General features: G+C 50.3%; 2 protein-coding genes across 2 annotated transcripts in view; both read left to right on the forward strand.

Moving 5' to 3' along the window:
• Positions 1-24008, forward strand: part of CAPN5 (calpain 5) — a 57765-nt gene that overhangs the window by 25195 nt on the left and 8562 nt on the right. The window contains exons 3-8 of the mRNA XM_037377030.1: positions 9208-9339; positions 20288-20496; positions 20931-21123; positions 21692-21885; positions 22623-22700; positions 23224-23419. Of these exons, the coding sequence (XP_037232927.1) occupies positions 9208-9339; positions 20288-20496; positions 20931-21123; positions 21692-21885; positions 22623-22700; positions 23224-23419 (1002 nt within the window). The remainder of the gene's footprint in view (positions 1-9207; positions 9340-20287; positions 20497-20930; positions 21124-21691; positions 21886-22622; positions 22701-23223; positions 23420-24008) is intronic.
• Positions 13519-16943, forward strand: LOC119143126 (olfactory marker protein). Its single transcript, XM_037377031.1, has one exon. It carries the CDS (start codon positions 14487-14489, stop codon positions 14964-14966), a length of 480 nt encoding a protein of 159 aa, XP_037232928.1. The 5' UTR covers positions 13519-14486; the 3' UTR covers positions 14967-16943.

The raw sequence follows: 24008 nt of genomic DNA on the forward strand, positions 1-24008 counted from the left end.
TATTTCTGCATCTTTGGGAAGAAACCACCACTCAGTGATGCATTCCTCCCAGTTCCCCTCCAGAAGGAAAAGGGTGGACGAACCATCTTAATGGAGAGTGGTCAGGGATGGTTAAGGCTTGACTGTGGTCTGGTAAAAATACCATTGATAGAGTTACATAAGAATTAATGATGGAAAATGTAAACAAAGTGCTTAAAAACTGGAGAAACTGGCTTGAAGTCTAACCATATGTGTTTAGCCTGTGTAAATCACGTAGTAAGTTTGTGTGGAGACCATGTGCTACCTGTGGCTGCAAGAGCTTGTTCGTTCCCTTTCTTGGAGCTGCTGCTGCTGTACCTGCATTGTTGTGTCTCTCAGTAAACTGGCAGCAAACTGAGCATGAGCTGAAGGCTTCAGAGTCCCACCTGGAAATACTGGGTATTGCCTGTCTTAGTGGGAAACTCAAACAGGTCGGGAGAGCACCATAGGGGAAAGCAATGCTACCGAGGAGGGATGAAGCTTGCTTGAGTTCGACATCTCTGTGAACTCCTGCAGCTTCGTGACTTGATCCCGTGGCCTCTTGGGAAGATCCTCATGGATTGTTAAATACAGGCTTCATCCTTTTTGGGGAACACCCCCTTGGAGGTGCTGGAAAGCTAATGCTGGGTGCCTACAGCCAACACTGCTGCCAAGTTAATTTCTGCTTCCTTCTCTCAACAGTGGCAGGAGCTCAGCCTTTTCCTGGCGGGTGAATATTGAATCATTTTCTCTAAATAATGCCCCTTTTTTTTTCCTTCTCCCAGCTAACAGAAGCTCATGAGTCCACATTTCTAGAGGGTGGTTTTCTCATAAAGCAGGTTTCTCTGTTTGTAAAACTACACCCAGGGTATGAATAACCAGAATAGGCGTGGGCTGGATGTATTTTCTTTAAATGGCTTAAACCCATGATAACCTCTTCATTGTCATTGCATAGTCAGGGATTAATTTGGGCTGTGGTGGGATCAAGTCCTGGTCTCGGTCTCCTCTAGATGCTGCTGTGCTATAAATATGACACAATCATAAACCAAAGGGTAGTTGTTCGCTCTGGGACAGTATGGCTTGAGGCAGTGTGGGAGGTATCCCTGTGGAAAAGTAGTTAGGAGGTTTTTATCTGAGATATGCACAGTGGAGGGTGGAGGTAATTTTCCTTTGCAGTTTTAGGTTCTTTGTTTTCCCATCAATAACCTGGATCTTAGGATAATTTAAGAAAAATAACCAAACGACAGACAAAACAAAAAAGGCCTGCATGGTTTGGATTCCTAAACCTGTTTTGGAAAATGGGCTTTCGGTGAGACACAGAAACGGATTCAGGAAGGGCAGCATTCAGCAGGCACGAATGCCAAACTTGAATTATGTCACTTGGAGGCAGAAACAGTGCAGCCGAGCTCGTGGTCATGTCAGCTTGCTCCAGGATTTCACAATAGCTCTGTGATGAGTGGGTGGGTTTGGACTATTCCTCCCAAAATACTGTGGTTTCTCGCAGCAGGGCTTACTTGAATAGGTTCCTCCCTTCTCACCAACATGTCCCCACCACCGTGTCCTCCAAGGTGGCTCTAAAATGGTGCAAGCTGTGGGACAGCCTCGTGGCTCATGCTTGTGGTTCATGGTCCCTCATTTGTACCAACAGGACCGTGAACCTCCCCAAGTACAAGTTTGGGGCCTAATGCAGACAGTTTCAAGCCAAAGCAGTTACTCTGGTTGAGCATAGACCCCACAACTCGAACTGCTGGTGCAACTGGTGAAGGGTCTGGAGCACAAGTCTGATGGGGAGCAGCTGAGGGCACTGAGGTTGTTCAGCCTGGAGAAGAGGAGGCTCAGGGGGGACCTTATCGCTCCCTACAACTACCTGAAAGGAGGCTGTAGGCAGGTGGGGGTCGGTCTCTTCCCCCAGGTAGTAAGCAATAGGACAAGAGGAAACGGCCTCAAGTTGCACCAGGGGAAGTTTAGATTGGTTATTAGGAAAAATTTCTTCACTGAAAGGGTGGTCAAGCACGGGAACAGGCTGCCCAGGGTGGTGGTGAAGTCACCATCCCTGGAGGTGTTCAAAAAACATGTAGCTGTGGTGCTTAGAGGCATGGTTTAGTGGTGGACTTGGCAATCCTGCAGTAACAGTTGGACTTGATGATCTTAAAGGTCTTTTCCAGCCTAAATGATTCTATGATTCTGTAACTGAGGGTGCAGTGTGTCATGATGAGAGGATGGGCTTTGGAGGGCAGGTGTGTTTTAAACCCATGATGCTGCCAGACCAGGGTTGTACCTAGCCCTGCAAGTCTTTAGTACCATTGCAAGAGAGTTTAGTCAAAGGAGATCCATAGGAGAGCTCAAGACTGGGATATGATGGAGGGTGGGGTGACTTGGGAGAAGGTGGCCAGCAGCACTGTGGTGAATCAGAGAGGTGTATCTGCCAGAGAGTGTTAAAGTTAAAACAACCATGGGAGCTTATTTTTGTTTCTCCTTCTCCACCTCTCTGGTATAGTTCCCTAGAGCCCATGCCTACATGTACCAAGATTTAAGGGGAGGAGATCCAAGTGGAGAGCTGCTGTGTTTGCTCAGTGTCCTTCGCTTCTTGAACCTGTGGTTGTGTGCACTCGTAAGGGTCAGGCTGGCTCAGGCGATGCAGCAGGAAGAGGAGCCAGGTGACATCATTTCCATAAAGGAACAATGGCTCATGCGGTGACCAGACTGTGTTGGGACTTGAAACTAGGAGGGACCACCTCTGCCTCTGAATGGGGTAACCTGGGGGACATCACCTCTGAGCATCCTATCCCCCAGTTTGTCAGCGAGGTGTTTTAAGACTTTCGTGCTTCGGTGCTGAAACCTGCAGATCTCAGGGCTGTTAGGATCCAGGGAGTACTTTTTCTTAGTGGCTCTGCAACCAGACGTGTCAAAAAAACTCGTTGTGGGAGAGGCAGTCTGGGGAGGGCTGCGTCTGAATGTGTGGAGATGCTAAAAGCTGGGCTGTGGTGGCCTCTGCATCAGTCTTGCCTGGGTAGAGACCGAAGAAGTGCTGGGCTCAGTAATGGTGAGGCTTTCCAAGAGCGCATCCCTGGAGAGCATGGGCAGAGGAATGGGAATGGCAGTTCTGAGGTCTCTGCACTTGTTCCAGTCTCCTTCCCATCCTTTTCCCTCTCTGCCTGCTCCTGCAGTGCTCTCACAGCGTGTTGCGTCTCTCTACTTCAACAGAGAGCTCTTTGGTGACTTTGTGCTTTGGATACCTGGCAGACAAAAACTGCAGAGGGACCTGTCTAAGGCTGCAAAATTGACCTTTAGATCTTGTTTGTCACCATCCCTGCTCTTTCTGGTGCCAAAGCAAACGGCATGGCGTGGTGCTGAGGTACACAAGCAGTCATGGGCTTGGTGGGGGCGTGTTTTTTTGATGCCTCCCTTTACAAGCAAGTCCTGTTGGCCGTGGGCGGAGTGTCCAATGCCCTTTGCATGGCACAGGGGCTGATAACAGATACAAATGTGTATACACTGAGATACTCTGGGTGGATTAGCATTAAAGACGCCTGACTGAGGCAATACAAACCCCCACGAACAGTTTTATAGGTGCAGATATTGCCAGCCAAACCTGCCCTTCACTGTGGGTGAAGCCGAGCCACTGAGGATGTAATTTTCAGTCAGGCTTGTTGCGACAGGACAAGGTGCAATGGTTTTAAACTAACAGAGGGTAGACTTAGACTAGAAATAAGGAAGAAATTTTTTATGCTGAAGGTGGCAAGGCGCTGGCCCAGGCTGCCCAGAGCAGCTGTGGGTGCCCCATCCCTGGCAGGGCTCAAGGCCAGGCTGGACGGGGCTGGGAGCAGCCTGGGCTGGGGGGAGGGGGCCCTGCCCATGGTGGGGGGGTTGGACTAATTGACCTTTAAAGGTCCTTTCCAACCCAAAGTGTTCTATGATTCTGTAATAATCCGTTGGAATACATGGATCCCTGGTGTTCTAAACTCACCCTGTTCCCCTTCCCTTCCTTATGACACTCAAGTGCAAATTTTTTTTTGCAAAATTGCATCCCCGTGCAGGTACCTGCAGCAAGGCAGTGCAGGGACCTTTGTGTCATCTGTGTCACCGTTGCTCACTGTGCTTGGATGCCTCCTGCTCTCTTGGCTCTGTGAGTGACCTTTAGGACACAGGATCATTGTGGTTCCCCATTGCCCAGGAGGGGGGAAGCGCACCCACACTAATAGATTATCTTGCTGGTTTTGTAAGTCTGAGTGAAAGCATTGATCCTGAAACAGGCAGACTCTGCAATCCAATTAAACTAGTCTGCTCCTTGCAAAATCTTGTTAGCAAAAAATGGTCCTGGCATGCAGCAGATGTTGTATCTCACATGATTATTTCCCCCCTTAGCTTTTTCCCTCCCTGCAGCTGGCTTGACACAATCCAGATCCCCAGTGAATCTAAAGCTCAGAAATCTGCACTGGGAAACATTTATGGCAAGACAGTCACCAATTATAAAGCCAATTAGGGGGTGATTTGCTCATTACTACTCTGTGTGGAATTGGACTAGCTGGAGAAGATGAGGGTGATATTTTCTGGTTTAAATACATTTGGAAGAAAACTGTGTGCTGGGGGAAAGAGTTCCAAAGGGGAGGGCAGAGGAAAAGCCCACATGCTTTTTTGGTGGGAAGCAGTATTACACCAGCGAGTGCAAGAGAATTGTGCTGATCGGGTCTTTTTTTTCCTTAATCCACCTCAAAAACCCAAAGCCAGAGGCAGCAAACTGGCTCATTCTGCATAAGCCAGACTTGGTACCTCTGCAATCAGCCTCTCACTGACCGAGAATTTAAAATCCTCTCCCAGCCCTGGCTCTGGTTTCCCCCTCTGTCCCACATTTTTGCAGGAGGAAGGATGTGGGAGGGAGTGTATGAATCACCAGAACTTTGAATCACTGGTTTGGCCCTCCCTGTATTATCAGGCGATATCTTTCCGTAGGACCATCCACACAGGCTTTCTCTAAGTTGTATTTTGTTGCCTGGAGCTCAGTGGCCATTTCAGCAGGCACTTTTAGGGAGAGCAGATCATCTCTGATGGTGCTTAGGATCTTAGGGATCCTGCAAGACAGGTTCTTCTTGGGAGTAAAGAGGCATGGATGTCTCTCTTGGCTGAGATGGAGTTAAGAGCAACACAGCAAAGCCATAGCTTCCCTGCAGCCATAGCTCTTGGCTTTCTCCTGCTGTTCCTTGCTGTTTACCATCTGTGTCCAACTAGGAGTAGCCACAACCCAGGATCTGGCTGTGATGAGATGAAGGACAGGATGGACTCCCTGTTTGCTGAAGTCTTGGGTGCCACGGGGCAGTTTGAGCTGGTTCTGTGGTGACTGGTACTTGAAGCTAGAAGGCTCCCAGGGTGTGCGTGGGTGTGCACGTTTGTGTGCTTCCTTCTTCTCTAGGGTTTGTGGTGCTGAGAGTATGGAGTATGGCGTGGTATTTGCTTTCTGGAGAAGCGTCCATCTGGGTAAATGTTATTGCTCACCTGGTTTCTGTCTGCTGCATGGCAGGAAGGGGAGAAAGCCAAGGGGATGACCTTCTGTGACCAGAGCATCTCTGCGTCTTCCCTCCCCTGGCACATACAAAACGCAGGCTCTGTAATTCAGCCTGGCTGCTGAACAAGCTCTTCGTCTCTTTCAGCTCTGTCTGCAGGGGGAGGGAAACAAAATTAAATATTTTCTTGCCCCTTTTTGACCTGGTTCCCTCTGGTTTCTAGTTCATCACCCACCTCTGCATGTGGGCATGGTGCTGCATGGCTCTGAGTGTCCTTTGCACCCTGAAGGCACTGCATCCTGCAGCAGGGCCCCAGTGTGCTCCATACGATCCTGGGGGCATTGCAGTCTTGCTGAAGCAGCACCTTGGTCCTTTGCTTCCACCTCAGTACAGGCACCTAGGGAATGTCATCTCTGTAGTTTGAAGGCCACATAGTCTAGACCAGGGCCAAAATGTGTGAGTGGGAGCTCAGCAGCTTCAGTGGGAACTGAAGAATCCAAGTAATTTAATATTGGGAAGCACCAGTCTAAGGGATTTGGGAAACCTCAGGAGGTTTTGCTGGGGAGACTGACCCATGGGTGAGTCTTACCCTGATGGGATCAGCTCTGCAGTGTTAGAGCAAGGAGGCAATGCTGCCTTCCCCTGTGCCAGTACAGCAAAAGGCCATGAAGATGATCATCAAAGGACTGGAACATCTGACACTAGGAGAGGCTGAGAGAGCTGGGACTCTTCAGTCTGGAGAAGAGAGGGCTCAAGAGGATCTTAACAATGTGCATAGATACCTGATGGCAGGGAAAGAAGAAGACAGAGCCAGACTTCTAGGTGGTGCCCAGTGACAGGACAAGAGACAGCGAGCATAAATTGAAAACCGGGAAATTCTATTTAAACATGAGAAAAGCCTTTTTTACTGTGACAGTGGTCCACACACTGGCAGAGGTTGCCCAGAGAGGTTGTGGAGTCTCCATCACTGGAGATATTAAAAATCTGACTGAACAGGGTCCCGGGCAACCTGCTCTAGCTGACCCTGCTTTGAGTAGGTGGGATGGACTGGGTGATTTCCAGAAGTTCCTTCTAACCACATTGATTTGGTGATTCTGTGCTTAGCACCACTGGGACTGAGCTCAGTCCTAGGACTTGGGGGTGCTGCATGGTCTTTCTGCAGGGAAGCATGGCAGCTCCTCTCTGCCCTTCAGGCTGGACTCCTGGGAAGATTCATTGAGCATTTTGGGATTTGCACAAGTTTCGTGCAGAGCTCACGTGGTGTTCCCTTCCAGCTGGGCTTGTATATTGTGTGGGGCTGATCCTCATGCAAAGCATCACTCCTCCTCCAAAGCCTGATGCATCTCCAGGCACCAGGCCATGCAAGATCCTAGGTCAAGGGAGAGGCTGTCACCCCCTGCCACAGCAGAGGATTGTGGCATTTAGCAGCCTTTGTGCTCCTAGGAAGCTTCCAATTCAGCTGCAAACTGCCATGGGGTCTTGCACACTATGAGGGAAGGAGGTTAAAAAGTCCACAGGCTGCTCAGTTGTAGAGCAAGTGTGTGCTTTCAGCCACAGCCATGCCGGACCAAAAGCACCTTGAAATGCCACATCCAAGTGTGCACCCGGATGGGAAATGCCTACTGCAGCATCTGAAGAGCTGCCTGAGTGAATCCTTCAAGAAGGATATACCCTTAGGGACCAACCTGCATTAGTGGGAAGAGAAGCTGAGTCAGATGAGCATTGTGTGTGGCAGCAGGAGCCCGCCCTGGCGTGAGTGTTTTCAGCTGCAGCACCTTCATTGCTGCTGTGGGTCCAACAGAGTAAGGTCTAAGGAGCTGCACCTTTCATCTGTGCCAGGGCAGGCTGCTCTTTTGATGAGTACACAGGGCTTCTCTCTATTAAAATGAGCAACCACGGGGTTTTAATTTGCAAACTTTTTCCTGGTGATGGGGAAATCACAGCTAACTGGCAGCTCTGCTGTTAGGAAAGGTCCCTGAGCATCTGACACCTTCTACCCTATGCTAATTTCTGCCGAGTAGGATATGTTTTTCATGCTTTCTTGCTCTCCCCTGTTTACATAATACCAAGTGACTCCTATTTTTTGTACACTGCAGATTCACCCAAGGGTAGAAGGGGCAGCTGTGGTCCTTAAACGGGGTAAACACAGTGCCTCTGCCCCCCAGAGCAGGATCACTAAGAGCTGATCCTGCAGACATCCCCGACACCAACAGACAGGACAGCCCCATCCCCTGCTGCTAGCTGCTTCCTCGGTGGTATGGGAGAGCAGGTAAACCCCACTGCTCCTCTCCCACCCCTGTCTGCACGCCGCCATGCCTTTGGTGGCTGTCAGCTTATCTCAACCTCCTGCAACACCAGCAGCTAGGAGGGGGTTAGTCCTCTCCCTTGTGTTTGGTCCTGGCCCAGTTTGTGTCTGGCTGGAGCTCAGATTATTTTTCAGGTGTACAGGGCTGGCTGGGTTAGTTGAGAATAGCATTGAGAATAGCAGGAGGTGCTTATGGAGCAGCGATTCTTTTTCCTCCCGGCGGTGGGCAGAGGCAATGCAAGTCCTCATGTGTAAAGCAGCAGGGAGCATGTTATTCTGGATGCAACCAGCCTGAAAAACTGATGGGGGAAGAAGGAAAATCTGCTTCCCCCCCCCCCCCCTTCAAATTAAATGTAATAACAAAGGAGGAAAGTTTCTTTCAGCTCTTCATCTGTCCCTTCTGCTCCCAGCCTCCAGCTGGACGTGTCCTTCCAAACTGGATTGATCAGGAGAAAAGATGTCAAAAAAAAGTGCAGTGTTTCACACGAAGCTTGCTCAGCATCCTCTGTTATTTAAATGCTTTCTTGGCCAGGCTCTGAGTGGGAGTGGGAAGAAGGGAGGGCAGCCTGGCAGGGGCTAGGCAGAGGAAAGGCGATGTAGTGGGCACCTGAGTGGTTGGAGGGATGAGCTCACCTCCTAGCTGGCCTCCTAGCCAGGTTTCCCAGCTCATGGTATCCATGCACAATCCACCATGCTGGTTTTGGTGTCAGAATGAGCATTTGATCTTCCTGGCCCTGCTGCAAAGCTTTTAGCTCACTGAATGTTCTCCTTCTGCTATGCTAAGATCTGAAAGGAGAGACCTCCTGGGTGAGGACATTTGACTTCTTGCAACTGTGGCTGAGCCCTCCATCTGTGTTGAGCTTTCCTGCACGAACCACCTGATTTAGGCACTGAATTCATTTTCTAAATGCAGGGTTATATTTTTTGAGGGCTCCACAAGTTCCAGTATGGGAGAGAGTAGGTTTGGGTGATGCACTCATGCTGACCAAAGCAAAATAAGAGAGGTAGAAGCTTGTAAAGCAGTCACAGAGCAAGCTGAAGGGCTTATGAGAGGTAACAAAGAGTGGACGTAGAAGATGGAATGGGTCGCTAGGGCTGTGATGGTATGAAAACGTACCATTATCATGTGTGGTAGTTACAGCAAAGCTGTGCTGATGCTGGAAGAGAATAGGGAGTGGATCTGCTGTCACTTTCGTAGTGATGCTGCCTGTGTCCCAATGAGAGCAGAAGGCAGGACAGGGTCCTCCTTCCACTGGCGTGATGAGTGAGGCCAGCAGAAAGCTGCAGGCAGGACTCAAATGGAGCCTGAGGAAGAGAGAGAGAGATTTTCCTTTGCCAGGAAGGCTTCCTCCTGATTTCCCTGTCTCCTCGCTTACCCAGTGTGTCTGGTTTTCTCCTGTCCCACAGGAAATCTGCAGTGATCCACGTCTCTTTGTGGATGGCATCAGCTCCCATGACTTACACCAGGGTCAGGTTGGGAACTGCTGGTTTGTGGCTGCCTGCTCCTCCCTGGCGTCCCGGGAGTCTCTGTGGCAGAAGGTAAGTGGTTCCCCATGCCAGGGGAAAGCCTGCCTTCAGCATCTTGGTTTCGCGTTGCGTTCGTCCAGCTAGAAAACTGGTTCTTCAGGGATGCCTCAGATCCTGAAAAACTGTTCATGTGCAAAAACCTTCCTTAAAGGACTATCTGTCAAGGGGAATTAGTCATCCTGACTGCAGTTACTTTACACTCGAGCCAAACCCTTGGCCAATTTCTCCTTAACCAAGTAAATCAAGTCCCGTCCTGTCCTCTGTATCCCAAATCTGACCCTTCCTGCCCAAAAATAACCTAAAAAACAACAAGAAGAACAAAATTCACGGTGTTCAGCTGCAGCATTTGGCCCCGTTTCCCTAGTCCCTATGGTGTTACCTCGCTTTGGCTGCTCAGTGTGGGCCCATCTTGGCAACGAGACACCTTGCGCTGTGGCAGGTAGGGTGATTTGAGGGTATTAGTATCTCTCCCAAGGCGCTGCTTCCCCAAAGCGTCCATCCCTGGCATGTCCCATGGCTGGATTGCACCTGTAATAGTGCTCCTTCGAGTGTGGGGTCCAAAGGGATGGTGTTGTGGGCCATCGAGCCACCAAGGAGCTGCACCAGAGCAAGGGGCTGCAGACCCAGGGAGCAACCACAGAGGTACAGGGGGAAGGAGGTGCTTAGTACCACATCCTTGAACAGTCTGTGCCCATCACCACCATGTCCTCAGCATCAGAAGAAGTCAGTCCTGTGAAAGCCAAGACAGGGAGGGGCTTCAGACCCTGGTACAGGCATGTTTCATAGTAGGACAAGGGACCAGCAAGTTGCAAGCACCCTTTCCTAGATTTTACTGCAAAAGGCAGCCACCAAAGTCCTTTGGTGTGTGCAGACAGCATCACCTGCTTCACCCACTGCCTCCTACTGCAGTGGACCTAAAAGGGGTCCCTCAGTCCTACACCTTTGCATCCACTCTGTGTGCTGTGGTACTTCCATTCTCTGCTGCGTGTGGTTTTTGGGATCATGAACACTGAGCTCAGGAATTTGTGTTCATTTCAGCATCCCCATTTTCTGTTAAAATCAAGGTTTTTCTTTAGATGGGAACAGGATAGCTGTTGTCGGCTTCTGGCTAAGCAGTAAGGTTGCCTCCCGTCGTGGCCGTGGTAACTGTTGTGGCTCTCAGGTGTGTGCAAGGGGTTGTTTAGCTTGTTCTCTGCCAACATCTCCCAAGGGTGAGCGGCTGAGTTTTCTTCCCTCCTCACCATTCACTTCCAGCCCTGCCCTGGGAAATGCCAACCAAACAGAAGCCGTGTCCCTTTGGACACCTCATTATTTCAGTTTGCCGACGGCTTTGCTTTTCCTCCCTTGGCAATTTGACTGTGTGTGTTTGTGACTTTCTCATTTTCCATGCCCTTAACTCTCAGAGGCTCTGCTTTACCTGCCTCCCCTTTCTTTCAGAAAGATTTGTTCTGTGGCGAAAGCAAAAGCTGCAGCCCCCTCCCCAAGCCTTCCTCCCAGTGATGTTGAATTTGCTGTGGTGTTTGCTACAGGGCTTTGGTCAGACATATTTCATCCCTGCTTTTGGAGACCTGTGGATTAGACGGGACCTTTGCTCACACTTTGCGAGTTGCTTTGAGGGCTTATGGTGAATAGTGAGGAGTAAGCATGGCTATAAACTGCAGCAGGAACTTTTAAAGCAAAATGGGAGATGTCAAGTGCACAGATTAACCCCTTGGTCCAAAGAGACAGCAGCTCTGCTGCTTGTGCTGTGATTAGAGCATGGTCCTTGCTGAAGAGCTTGGAGCCCTCGGTTGGGTTGCACGCACAATTGTGATAACGTTGCTGGAGGTACCTGCTGCTCCCTGGCCCTCAGGCATCTCCACACATAGGGCAAACCTTTGCTCCTGACTAAGCAATATGTTAATGCAAGCAACAGCTGAGAGGACAGACTTGGCAGCAAACACCAGGTTTTTAAACTGTCATTAGACACCAAAAATGTCTCTGGTTCAGGGTCTGGGAGGAGCTGAAAGATGTTGATGCAGGTGGTGTTAGTATCACTGAAATATCAGTACAGGGATCCTGGCCCATCTCATTGCTGCTGGAAAATGTAATCCTGATTTACACCAGGATGTAACTTAGGCTCTGAGTGTCCTTTGTTCCCGCTTCAGACAGTAAAAGTGTCTCTCTCAGGTATGGGGAGGGGGAGTACCTTCAAGGGAATAGGGCAAGCCAGCCCATCCCTGTGCATCCCAAGAGATGATTTTGTTCATGCTCCTTCTTCTACCTCGCCCCAAGGCTCCCCTCATGTCCCTACTTACCATTAAGCCTCTGTTTGAGTCACTGAGTGTGAATGTGGTACTGGAATTTAATTTAGAACTGTTTTCTAAATTCCTGAGTCTCGGCTGACCCTGCATGGCTTTAGGTGTGATCAGGCTCTATAACACCCTTTCTGTGATCCTTCATATGTTTCTCGCTCTTATGAAAAGAAATGGAGGCCCTGAAATGGGGGAATTTAAATAATTTCCAGCAGCACTTTGTCTGAAAGGGTTGTCTGGATCTGTATGTGTGCTCCACAGGTTGCATTGGTATTGCTCAACAAACAAGGGACAGGGGCCGGCCTCTGAAGCCAAGTGGTTCAGACAGCCCTGCATCTCCACCACCTAGCCTGGTCTTTTTCCCCCTCAGCTGCTTCCAGACTGGAGGAAGGGATGGGATGCCATGAGCAGATGGCTCTGAGGGCAGTGACCTCCAAAAGTTCAGTTTGCTTCGGTCTTCTACAACCTGTGGTTGGTTATTGCTCTCTGAGAAGACTCTGAAGGCTGATCTTGTACCTCAGCAGGGCAGGGAGGAACATCAGATGTGCCTGGGGACTGGACCCCCACTGCAGTCCTTTCATGACCAGGTGCAAGGTGGTTGCTCCTACTGCCACCACATATAGGGGGTAAAAGAAACAAGGCAGCCCAAGCAAGGTCTGTGTGACGTTGTCACATGTAGGTCAGCTCCAAAAGGTCTCTAGGGTTACCTGAAGGCTTTTTTAACTTTTAAAACCCAAGGGTTGGGTCAACAGTTGTTGCTAAAGGTGTTTTAAAGCTAATAAACAAGTGAGGCAAGAGCTCAGAGACCAGCCAGAAGGGTCAGGTTTCCTCAGACCCCTCTTGTCCCTTCAAATGGGGCTGTGTAGCTCTTAGCTTTCGTGACTTTGTCCTCAGGTTCTTTAGCAGTAGAAGCAGACCGGTGACTGCAGGACAATTCCCAGGAAAATGACCCACCTTGGGCCCCTGGTGTCAGTGACTTGTCTGGCCAAGGTCAGCTTCTGATGGTCTTTTTTGGGACTTCTGGAAGTCAAAGTGATAGCCTCCAGGGATGATATTGGGAGGTTGTGAGTCAAATATGGCACAGTCCAGGTGCTGGCACAACCTTTTGTAAAAATATTTTAGACATTTTCCTGGAGTTCATTTAACACAGTTGGAGCTCCTCAAGTGCCCTGCAAACATGGCTTGTGGCAGGAGCCAACCTGAGTCACAGGTAGGATGGAGAGAACCCAGACAGCTTGACTCCACATAACGTCTAAAGCTTTGTGCTGGAACCCCTGCATCTCTTAAGTGTCCAAACCAGTAACTACATCCCAAAGATACCACATCACACTTGCAGGAGTCAGGCTTTTTCCATGGTGCACCTAAAACCACCTCAGTGATTTAGCCATTGGTGAGGCTGCTCAGCAGAGGGGAACATGGTGTGGCACCTCTCTTCAGGGTACACAGCCTCATGGAGCCACCCAGCACCCTGCAAAGAGAAACACATTCACCACTGTTCCCCTTCATGCCATCCACTGTCTGGACAATCCACCAGCACAGCACTGGTGCTCTGGATTTAACCATGCCCAGCAATTGCTGAGGAATGGGTGGTTCCAGGTTGGGAATAATGGTCTTGCTGGTGTTCGTGTGGTCTCAGAGCATCCCTATGGTGCCTGGAAAGAGGTTGTTTGCGTTACTTGCATCTTGAACGTGCTTAGCCACCTGGCCCAAGGAGACAAGTGTTAAGGCACAGACTATGCCTGAGTTCCCCTCTCCCAGGCACAGTAAGGTGAAGCCCACCTGCCAGCACCCTCTGCAGCTCTGTGCCAGTCTGTTGGAGGGTGGGCAGACCCACGCTGAGCTGCTGGTGCCCAGCTGCTGCTGCAGGAGCAGTGTGGAGCCCAACTCCTGCCAGCTGTGCGATTCAGAACAGGACATGGGGTCCTGAGGGACAAACCCGCTGTAAGCCAAACTTGCACCATGGCAGAGATGGGGGCCAAACTAACAGGAGTGCAGCCAGCAGGGTGAGGGAAATTATTCTTTCCCTCTGTCTGGCATTTGTTAATCCCCACCTGGGCACTGTTTTGGGGTCTCCAGAAGATGACAGTGGCACTGAAGCAAGCCTGACGGAGGCCACCAAGATGGTCTGGAGCACAGGATGTATGATGAGAGGCTGAGAGAAGTGGCATGTGCATCCAGGAGGAGGCAAGATGAAGGGGGAGTCTATTGCTGCCTGCAGCTACTTAATGGGAGCGTGTGGAAAGACAGAGCCATACTCTTGCTGGGGATGCACAGTCACAAGACACAGGACAAGCTGCAGCTTATTGTGAGCATTGAGTGTAGTCAGATAGTGGAACAGGGGTCCAGGGTGGCTGTGGGCTGTCCATCTGTGGGGATACTCAAAGATGCGCTGGCCAAAGCCTCGAGCAACCTGATTTAACCTTGAAGTAAGTCCTGCTCTGAGCATCAGGCTGGACCAGACCCCTCCAAAGTCTTCTTCCAACCTGGATTATCCCATAAGCCTACACTCAGAGGAAGCCACCGCTACCCAGACCTGTTGGGTGGCATCCCTGGCTGCGCGCCTTCATTTCAGGATAACAAGCCATGGTTGTCAGGGAGGTTGCCAGGGATGCTGACATCAGATGTCCCTTCCCTATAGATTATCGTGCACAGCAGCACCATCAGTTCCTAATCTGCAAACGAGGTTGGAGGGCATCCAGAGGAAGCCTCAGGGGCTGTTTTGCATCACTGGCCCAGGTTGCCTAGCACTGCTGGGACTGTGGAGAGGGGGCACCAGCTCTAGGGGCTTGGCAGCTTTTTTCCCCCTGTGTGTCCTGCTTCAGAGCCAAACGTTGCTGAGGACATAGCAGAGGAGCAGCCGAGGTGATGGCAGCTGAGGCAGGGATGCTCAAGCTGCCCTTCATCCATGATGACCAGCTTACTCGTTGCATGAGGCTGCGATTCCAGAGCCTGCAGCAAAAAAACATGAGGCCCCAGGATGGCGAGAAACTGTTGCATTCCAATGAGCATGTCTACCGAGTGGATTTCATCCGACAGCACAATCTGCGCTTCCTCCGTTGGGACATCCAGCTGGAGAGACCTGGGAAGGTCATGGTGACCGGCACCTCCCAGCACTGGACTCCTGATCTCACCCACCTTATGAACCGGCAGCTGCTGGAGCCAGTGGGCATCTTCTGGAAGAAGCCAGGGGCCAAGGAGGTGGAGTACAATGAGGCAGATGCCCAGGAATTTGGGGAACGGATAGCAGAGCTGGCCCAGATCCGCAAGGTGATGTATTTTCTCCTCACTTTCACCGACGGCCTTGAACCAGCTCAGCTGAAAGGCTCCATTATTTTTAAAGCCTGATCCTCTCTTGCTCTGCCCTTCTTGCTCCAGCTATGCTTTTGTCTTCATTATTCTTTCTCTTAGTTCAGTGTTTGTGTGGTTCACTGCAAAAAAGTGGAGGACAGCTTGGCACTTCTGGAGCCCCTTAGCCCTGAGGAACATTCCCCATACGTGCTGTCCTCTGAACGATGGGGAGGAGAGGGCCATGAGCTTGCTGCTGTATTTGCCTAGAATATAGGACTGCATGCTTGTAAATTCAGCAGGGATTCACCAGGTCTTGCTGGCTGGAAAACAGGAGGCTGCCTTAACCTTTCCAACTATGGCAACTGCATACCAAAAGCCTGATGGAAAAATAAGAAATTGCCATACTAGAAACAGGAGAGACAACGTGGAGAGAGCCCTGACTTCCAGTTTCCATCCTAGCCATTAAAAAGGGAGGGCTTGTTTGTGATGGGGTGCTGCTCCTTGCAAGGATGCTGAGTGCCTGCAGGCTGCAGTGACAGCTGCTGCAACTGTAGCTGCTTGGTGTCTCTGAAGACCAGTCCCGTGGAGGATCACTTTGCTGTGAAGCTGAAGTACATCTGGATATGCTGTATTCTGCAGATTGCAAACCCGCTGGACAAATGGGTCCAAGGAGGCTGGACCACCCTTTTCCTGACAGCTGCCACCTTTTCTTGCAGGGGGTCACTGTGAGGAGGTGTACTCCAGCATGTTGCTCACCTTGTGCTGCCTGGAGGTGGTTGGTCCTGAGATGGGTTGGAGCAAGCATGCATGTGTGTGCAGAGCCGGGCAAGTGAGCCAGCAGCTCAGAGGAGGCTGTAGGTCTGAGCCAGCAGCGAGTCCCCCACAGCAAAAACAATTTGTGCATTGTTGTGGCCTTAAAGCACTCATGAATATATCTATTTTGAAGCATCTATAGAGAGCCGTGAGGCTGCAGAGCACTTTGCAAACCACACAGCAGGAACCTGTTGCTGCTGTCCCAGAAAGCGGTGTCTCCTACCCTCTACAAATGCTGAGGCAGGGAGCGGTGTCTGGGTGGCCATGGGAGCAGAGAGGAGAGATGGTACCTTTGCAAGTTTAGGAGCAGGAGGGTATTTTGTGCCTGGCTTGTCCCATGACTGTGAAAAAACTAACTTTGGACATTCCCTTTTCCTCCAGAAAAAAGTGGAGGGTACTTTGGTGAAGCTTCTTGAGACCCACAGGTAGGAATGTCCTTTGAAAGCATCAGGTATTATTACAATTGGTCCTTTGCTAAGCTTGCACTCAGATGTGGGTGAGCGCTTCTCAAGGTGTGGCCTGAGATTTTCCTGACCTGTGTAAGGAGAGGGCAGTGATAGGAAAGCCAGGACAAGGTGACCTTCTACCCGTGGCCTGCTGGTTTGTGCGGACCATCCCCAAAAGGGTCCAACCTCTTCTTCAAAGCCTCCAGAGATGCAGACTCGATGCCCTCCCCAGCCCAACAATAGTGTATAAAATGATGTGCACAAGCTGTGCTAGGCAGAGAGGAGAAGGAAAGCAGGAAGATCAGCTACTGGCTGAAGAGGTGGTGGGAGCTTTGAGTCTTGCCCACAACCAAAGCTCAGCAACCACTGAATCATACAGCCATGCCATGGGCATTGCCGGAGAAGTTGATGTCTTTGTTTAGACCCCAAGAAATGCTGGAGTCTGTGAGGAGAGGTAAAAGTGGATGCATCCCTGCTTGGCCATAGCATGGACCTACTGTAGACCAAACCCACTTCTAAGGTCCTTGCAGATTTTCCCATATGAGGCCCCTCCTTGTACATCCCAGAGCGGAGCTTGTGACTGCAAACCACATTAAACCTGATAACAGGAGCCACTGCCAACATCCAAAGGGGGTTTTGCATGCCAGGTCTCACAATGTGCCATTGCTGTCTTGCTGGTTGCTGGAGTACAGTTCTTGCTGCAGATACTTCGCTGGGTTTTGATGTACCCAGTAAATACTGATGTACACAGTAAATAAAAGCCTAGTCAACAGGGTTCCCCTTATGGACTGAGGCTGTGCGTGTCTTCTTCATGCCCTTTTTGGAAGCTGCCCCAATCCTGCACCCAATAAAGCAGCACCCACCAATTTTCAACTCATTGTTGGTACTTTTGAGCACCTACCTTTTTATTTCCCATAAAAAGTAAAATGAACATTTACCTTCTCTTAGTGTGAAAGGCTTCATGGAGCATTTAGCAGTTTTGTGTGGTTTGGGGAGGGGATTGAAGCTGGGTAGGGGAAGGGAAATGATCCTCAGGTGGATCCTCCTTTCCATCAGAGCTGGGAGTGGGAGGTGCATGGGGCAGTGTGATCTCTGTCTGCAGGGAGGATGAGCATCTTTATATCGGTCACTGAAACTCTCCCTACATAGTTTCAGTATCCCATGAACGCTGTCAGATACACTGCTCTGTCCTCTCCCAGGGGAATTTCATCCTGGTTTGTACCATGGTTCAGCAAATTGGCACAGTTGGGTCTCTCCCTCCCCTGCCTGAGCTGGCAAGTTCCCAGCAGAAGACCCCCTGCTTGGAGGAATCAACATCTATGAATTCCTCCTTCTAATCAGGGACATTTCTCCAGGGTCTCAAGTGCCTTTCCTCTTAATTAGCCACTCTTAGAAAACATGAGAAAAGCCCTAAACCAGCTTAGGGAAATGAACCTGGTGTTTCTGGGCTCCCAATTTACATCTCTCTGAGCCCTTTCACTGTAAATTTGTCCCACTAAAGGGGACAGCTCCAGCTGTTACAGCTCCAGCTGTTACAGCTCCAGCTTTTGGGACCGGAAAGAAAAAAGCAGCACAGCTGGGTGAATAAGGAGGTGTGGTCTCCACCGCATCAGTGCCACACGGCCAAGCTGAGTCCAGGACACAGTGGGATCTTGGGATGGGTGGTCCATGGCATGCGCTCCAGCATCCACTGAGGAGGGAGGGAGATGTCTGGGAAGGTTTCCTTGGAGTGGGTATAAGCCGCAGACTTCAGTCGCATGATGATCTTCTGGAGGAGTCTGGGCTCCAGCAGCTGCTGGGGTTTGTAGATGTGCCCCGGGTTGATCCTTTTAGATAATATGTAGCATCGGGTCATAGGCAGGGGTTGTGCTGTACGCCTTGAAGTGTGGTGTCCCAATAGGCACTGAATCCAGAGCTGTCACCTCTCCCTGTCAGCCAGGGGGGTCACAAACATACTGGCCAGGGGGTGAAGCAGCTGGAGGATCCTTGGCCTGGGTGGGATGCTTTACTCTGGGAGGAGCTAGGGGGAGGAACCTGATGTTTGAGCTCACATCTTGCACTTTGGCAGGTTGAGGCCAGATTGGGCTCTGGAGATCAGGCTGTTCTCATTTCCTCTTGAGTCCATGCAGAAAAATGACCAGCCTTTACTCCTGGATCCTGCTTTCCATGAAGGCTGGCCGCTTTTGCTACTTTTGGCAGCAGAGGGTGTTTTCAGTGCTGTCCCCAAATGAAGGGATGGAGGAGGATGGTGGGGACCAGTATCTCCTGCCACCAACGTAATGACATATCTCAGAACCAGCCAGCTGGAAGCTGTCGCTACCAGCTCTGGCTGACAAGCTGCCTCTAATCAATGCTGTAATCATTTCTAAGCCCACATTAATAGCAAGTTGATTAGCACAATGGTCCTCTATGACAATTCATTAGGATGAGCTCCAGTCAGGACAGAATCGATGGTTTCTGATGGAGGGCTGTCTGACCTTTCCTGGCACTCCCACGGGGAGTCTGGGGCATCGTTGTTAGCACTCATGGAAAACACCAAACACTCCAAAAGCAGCTCTTTTTCATGGCTCTGTCTGCTCTGCTTCTATTGATTCAGACAACTCAAGAGTGCCAGTGAGCTTGCAGGGCTGATAGCATCATTAATATTTCAGTGTAGGAGCAGTAAAAGCCCTGGGCTTGGATTGTTGCTAGTAGCTAAGAAGTCAGGGGCTCTCCAGAGAGAAGCATCTCTGCAGGGTTACGGCTTCATGACAGCAGTCAAAAAAAAGAAAAAGAAAAAGAAAAAGAAAAAGAGAAAGAAAAAGAAAAAGAAAAAAAGAAAAAGAAGAAAGCTGAAGGTTCCAGAAGCTGGACAAAGGGCCAAAGCATGGTGCAGGGGGTCTCCCCATGGCCTGGGACTTCCTGAAGAGCCTCTTTCCATGCATTGTAGCTGTGTCCTTTCCTGTCCCACCCCACCACTCAGAGCTGCCTCCACGGGACAGTGATTAGTTGGAACATAATTTTCCCCATGGGCACGTGCAGGTTTTTCCTCACTTAGGTCATGATGCTTTGAGAGCAGGTAAGTAAAGAAGCAAAGGTGTGGGACATTACTGCAGCTGAATAGGTCAGTACTTGTCGGCTATCCACTACATTAACTGTACGTGGCCTCACAGCCCACCCTGGCCATGAAGTAATACCACGTTGCCTTCACCCTCAACAAAAGCTAAGCTGTGGTGTGGCAGTTTCTTGCTGTGTGCCCCGATGTCCTGGTTCTAAATAAAAAGCAGATCCTCCTAGACGTAGCATCTGCACGTGGCTGTGCCTGTTTCTCTCCCAGCTGTTGTGTGGATTTTCTATCCAAAGCAAAGCTGGTGGTGCCTGCAGCCATGAAGGACTATGGACGTTGGCAGCTACGCTTCGCTTGTGCCTGTCCCACTGGCAGTGCAGATGGCAGTGACACCAAACCGGCACTCCCTCAGCCCCTCAGCTGCTCTAGGGATCTTTCACGCCAGGCCCTTTTCCTTCTTTCAGCAAGTCACCTCCCTGTGCTTGCTTGGATGAGTATGGTAGCTCTTTCCAGAAAAGAATGGAGACCTTGTGGGAATGGGGATCTTGCTTTTCCCACTTTTATTCAGCAGAGTAGAGGCGCCCAGCGTCTGGTCCCTGTTCATTGCCACCAGGTAGGTGAATACAATGCTTGCTCCTGGGCCAATCAAGTCACACCAGAATCAAGTAAGCAAGTCAAAAAAGGTGCCCTCTCTTAGTGGTACCCTAGTGACACTACGGTGAACAAAAATCTGGTCATAAAAATAACCAGTTCTGGTTGGACCAAGGACTCGCCTGCTCCAGTAGCCTGTCTACAGCAGTAGATGGCAGCAGATCTCCAGGGTAGAATTATAAGAGGGCAAGGAGCTTCAGCTCCATCTTCCAGGGTGTGATGAAGGCTACACTATTCCAGTACATGTTAATCTAGCCTGCATTGGAGGAACCAGGTCCAAAATCTGGCCCTGACAGGCTGTAAGCTAGTCCATCCACCTCATATTCTTCCTGTCTTTGATATTGTCTGCGTTAGTTCCAGGATGAGAGTCAAACCCAGCAAAAAAGGGAGTAACCTAGGTGCATGTGCCTCCTCTCTTGCAGGTCATCCCAGACTGGAAGGAGCAGGAGTGGAATCCCGAGAAACCCGAGAGCTATGTGGGGATCTTCCACTTCCAGTTCTGGCGTTTCGGTCAGTGGCTCGACGTGGTCATAGATGACCGCCTGCCCACACTGCACAACCAGCTCATCTACTGCCACTCCAACTCCAGGAACGAGTTCTGGTGTGCCTTGGTGGAGAAAGCTTATGCCAAGTAGGTATCCAGGCAGTTACAGGACAAACTGGGACCTGAGCACCCTGGTTTTCCTCTCTGTTCATTCATCAGCTGGCTTGCACCAGTAGAAACAGCAGCTGTCCTGGGGAGGCATAGGACATATCTCAAACGGGCAGAAACTGTAGGAAAAAAACCACCCTTCTCTAGCCTTATTTCACCCCCAAAGCAAAATATCCTCCAGCTCCACGTTTAAGTAACACCTATCCTAGAGATTTCACATTCCTTTTACTTTGTCCTATGACAGCAGGAGTGCTGCAGGCAGCATGGGTCTTATTTTTTCACCCTACTTTGCTATCCTCACCCCCTGGAAGTTTTATTACAAATCTCTATTCTCTGAGCTGCCCAAGAACTATCCCAGACCCCTTCAAATGTCAAGCCAGTGTTTCTGTGCCATCCCTGTCACCCTCTTCCAGGTTGTCAGGCTGTTACGAGGCCCTGGATGGAGGTAACACAGCTGATGCCCTGGTAGACTTTACTGGTGGGGTCTCTGAACCTATCGACCTGACCGAAGGGGACTACATTGCTGATGAAGCCAAGCGAAACCTCCTCTTTGAGCGTGTCTTGAAGGTGCACAACCGGGGAGGCCTCATCAGCTGCTCCATCAAAGTAAGCAATATTACCTGTACGGTCATGTTCTCATGGGAGTAGGCATTTTAGGATGCAAGTTGTCTTACATTGGTAGAGACTTTTAAATTAGAACAGATAAATTAAGGCCAAGGGTTCCTACTTCTTGTGGATGGCAAAAGGAGTCAAGCCTGGATGCTAGCCCTCTTTATTCCTTACTGCTGTGTCCAAGAGCCTGGATTTATCCCACCACAATTCCAATGTTAGGAGAGAATTCTCTTCCAGAGGAAGGTGTTTTGGTGTCTGCATGTGGACATCTCTACAAACACTGGGTGCCAGACCTCCCATTATAACCAGTAGAATGAGCTTTATTGGTCGACAGTATGGGAGCTCGGAGGCCTCATGTGGTAGATGAAGACCAGGAAGGATCTAGCACCTAAAATGGCATCTAATACATCTGCCAAAGCAATTGACACTGTCCCTGAGCATTGGTGTTCTTTTTTTTGGCTCCGAGAAACCTACGGGGAAATCTGAGTTCCTCTTTTCTCCAGTCCCTGCTAAGGCAGTCACATCCCCCCAGTACGAGCGCTGTCTGTGTCCCCCTGCCCAGGCCACGTCAGCAGCTGACATGGAGGCCCGCCTGGCCTGCGGACTGGTGAAGGGCCACGCGTACGCAGTGACAGACGTGCGGAAGGTCCGCCTGGGCCACGGCCTGCTGTCCTTCTTCAAATCGGAGAAGCTGGACATGATCCGCATGCGCAACCCATGGGGCGAGCGGGAGTGGAACGGCCCTTGGAGTGACACGTGAGTTAGGATGGGCAGCAGCAGCACCTTTTTTTTTTTGGTGGGAAATGCTGGGTTGGAGCAAGCTTTGAGCCAGGAGACAATTTGACTACATCCACACCCATAGGATAGCATTGTATGGGCAGCTGTGGGATGCTGCTTCAACCCGCGTCCTAAACCTGCTGTTTCACTGGGGTAGATTCATTCCTTGCCCTGGGGTCCCTGGAGATCGGCAGGAGGGTGGCTGAGCTTGGCAAACTTTCTCATTAAGGCTCTGGCAGGTGTTGTGGTGAAATTGCCCAGCATGTTCACACTAGTGAAGGATGATTATAGCTCACCTTTCTGCTCCCAGTCTTGTTCCAGCAAAAATAGCACCCAACAGAACCTACCTCTGTCACCAGTGACTGCTGTGGTGTCTGTGGATGGGATGAAGAACCAAGGGCTGGTGTAACCAGAGCCTTTGGCTAGAGTCCCTTTTGTTGTCTTCACCAATAGGGTTGTGATTGTACTAGCCAAACAAAATCTTGCCGAGCTGGATTCAGCTCCACTAGCCAGGAAAGAAGTTGAAGCTCCAAGCCATGCTGCAGTCCCCCCTTGTTTGGAAGGTGAGCTAACCAGAGCAGTGTGGGGACTGGTTGCATGGCTGGAGCTTTATACAGGTCTTCTGCCCTTGACAGATCCTGCTGAGGTCAAGTAGCCTCTTGAATTCTTGTCTGTCCCCTTGCCCTCGCAGTAATGATCCTGTACTCTTCCCACAGCTCTGAGGAGTGGCAGAAAGTGAGTAAAAGTGAGAGAGAGAAGATGGGAATGACAGTGGAAGATGACGGAGAGTTCTGGTGAGTCCCTCCTAGGGCTGTCACCACAGGCCATGCCCACAGAGTCCTCCCACTCCATGAAGCATGCTAGTCATTTCCATGCATGCAGCTAACCAGAGCAAATGGCCTTCCAAGCCCTAGGATCTTCAGTGTAGCCTCCTCCTTGAGCCCGTGGGTGTTAGCTTTGGATAGCCCTAGGATTGCAAGCTGCTCTGTATCACACTGGGGTCCCAGTCATTTCATGAGGGTACTGTTACGAACTTAACAGCCTCACCAGATAACATTTCCATACCATGTGTACCCATGAGTGGAGGAAGGGCCACTACGCTGCTTCTCCCACTCCAAAACACATAGCTGTGTTTTTCAACTAGAAAACAAGTATTTACTGCATGCATGGAGAAAGGTATCTCCATCTCTTCTGTTATGCATCAGCCATCAGAGGCTACCCACCCTCAGTCTCCAACAGGTGATCAAGAAAATCCCTGCAGCGTATTGTTCAGGGGAACGAAGCAGCATAACTGAGCTCTGTCCTGTCCTCACTTAGGATGACCTTTGAAGATTTCTGCAAATACTTCACAGACATCATTAAGTGCCGTCTCATCAATACATCCTACCTGAGCATCCACAAGACCTGGGAGGAGGCAGTGCTACATGGGGCATGGACCAGAAACAGTGACCCCTTGAAGAACCGCTGTGGAGGTTGTATCAACCACAAGGACACCTTTTTGCAGAACCCCCAAGTGAGTCATGGAACAGAGTACCTTCTGGAGCCTTTGCATGTGTTTCCAAATGTTTAAGTCTCCTACAGGGACCTAGAAGGCCAAAATGGCTACCAGACCTCAGTAGATTAACTGTGCTCTCAGCCATCCTGTGGCTGAGATGCCTGGCACAGCATGACCAACATCCAGGCCAACTCTATGACCCTTATCCCTCCTATCAGGGAGACTGCATCCAAGTGCCTGATGTGGAACATCTTGGCACAAGCAAACAGCAAACTGTGCCCCAGGGTAGCAGTGAGAGTTGGTGCCCGTCAAACTGGGTCAGGAACCTTTTTCCAGCAATTTGGATGTCTGAATGATCTAATTCCAGTTCCTTTGCCCAGAGCTTGGCACTGTTAAATTTGCCAGGACAGGTGTAGTCTATAGGGCCTTTTCTTCTAGCCTGGCCTTCAGAAAAGACCCTGCTCTGAAGTTCATGTCCTGGAGCAAGCTCTTCTGTCCTGTACTGCTCTGATCTGGGATTCTCAGTAAAATGAGACAAGTTCTGTGAGTCCTTCATCTAACAAGCAGACAAAAAGTGGTCTGGTCCATTGCAGGAGTTGTCATCAAG

This window comes from Falco rusticolus, chromosome 2 (genome assembly GCF_015220075.1).
Source record: "Falco rusticolus isolate bFalRus1 chromosome 2, bFalRus1.pri, whole genome shotgun sequence".
Taxonomy (NCBI): Eukaryota; Metazoa; Chordata; class Aves; order Falconiformes; family Falconidae; genus Falco; species Falco rusticolus.

Excerpts from the sequence above, each read along its gene's own strand:
- LOC119143126 (XM_037377031.1), top strand. The coding sequence starts at position 14,487 with ATGGCAGCTGAGGCAGGGATGCTCAAGCTGCCCTTCATCCATGATGAC.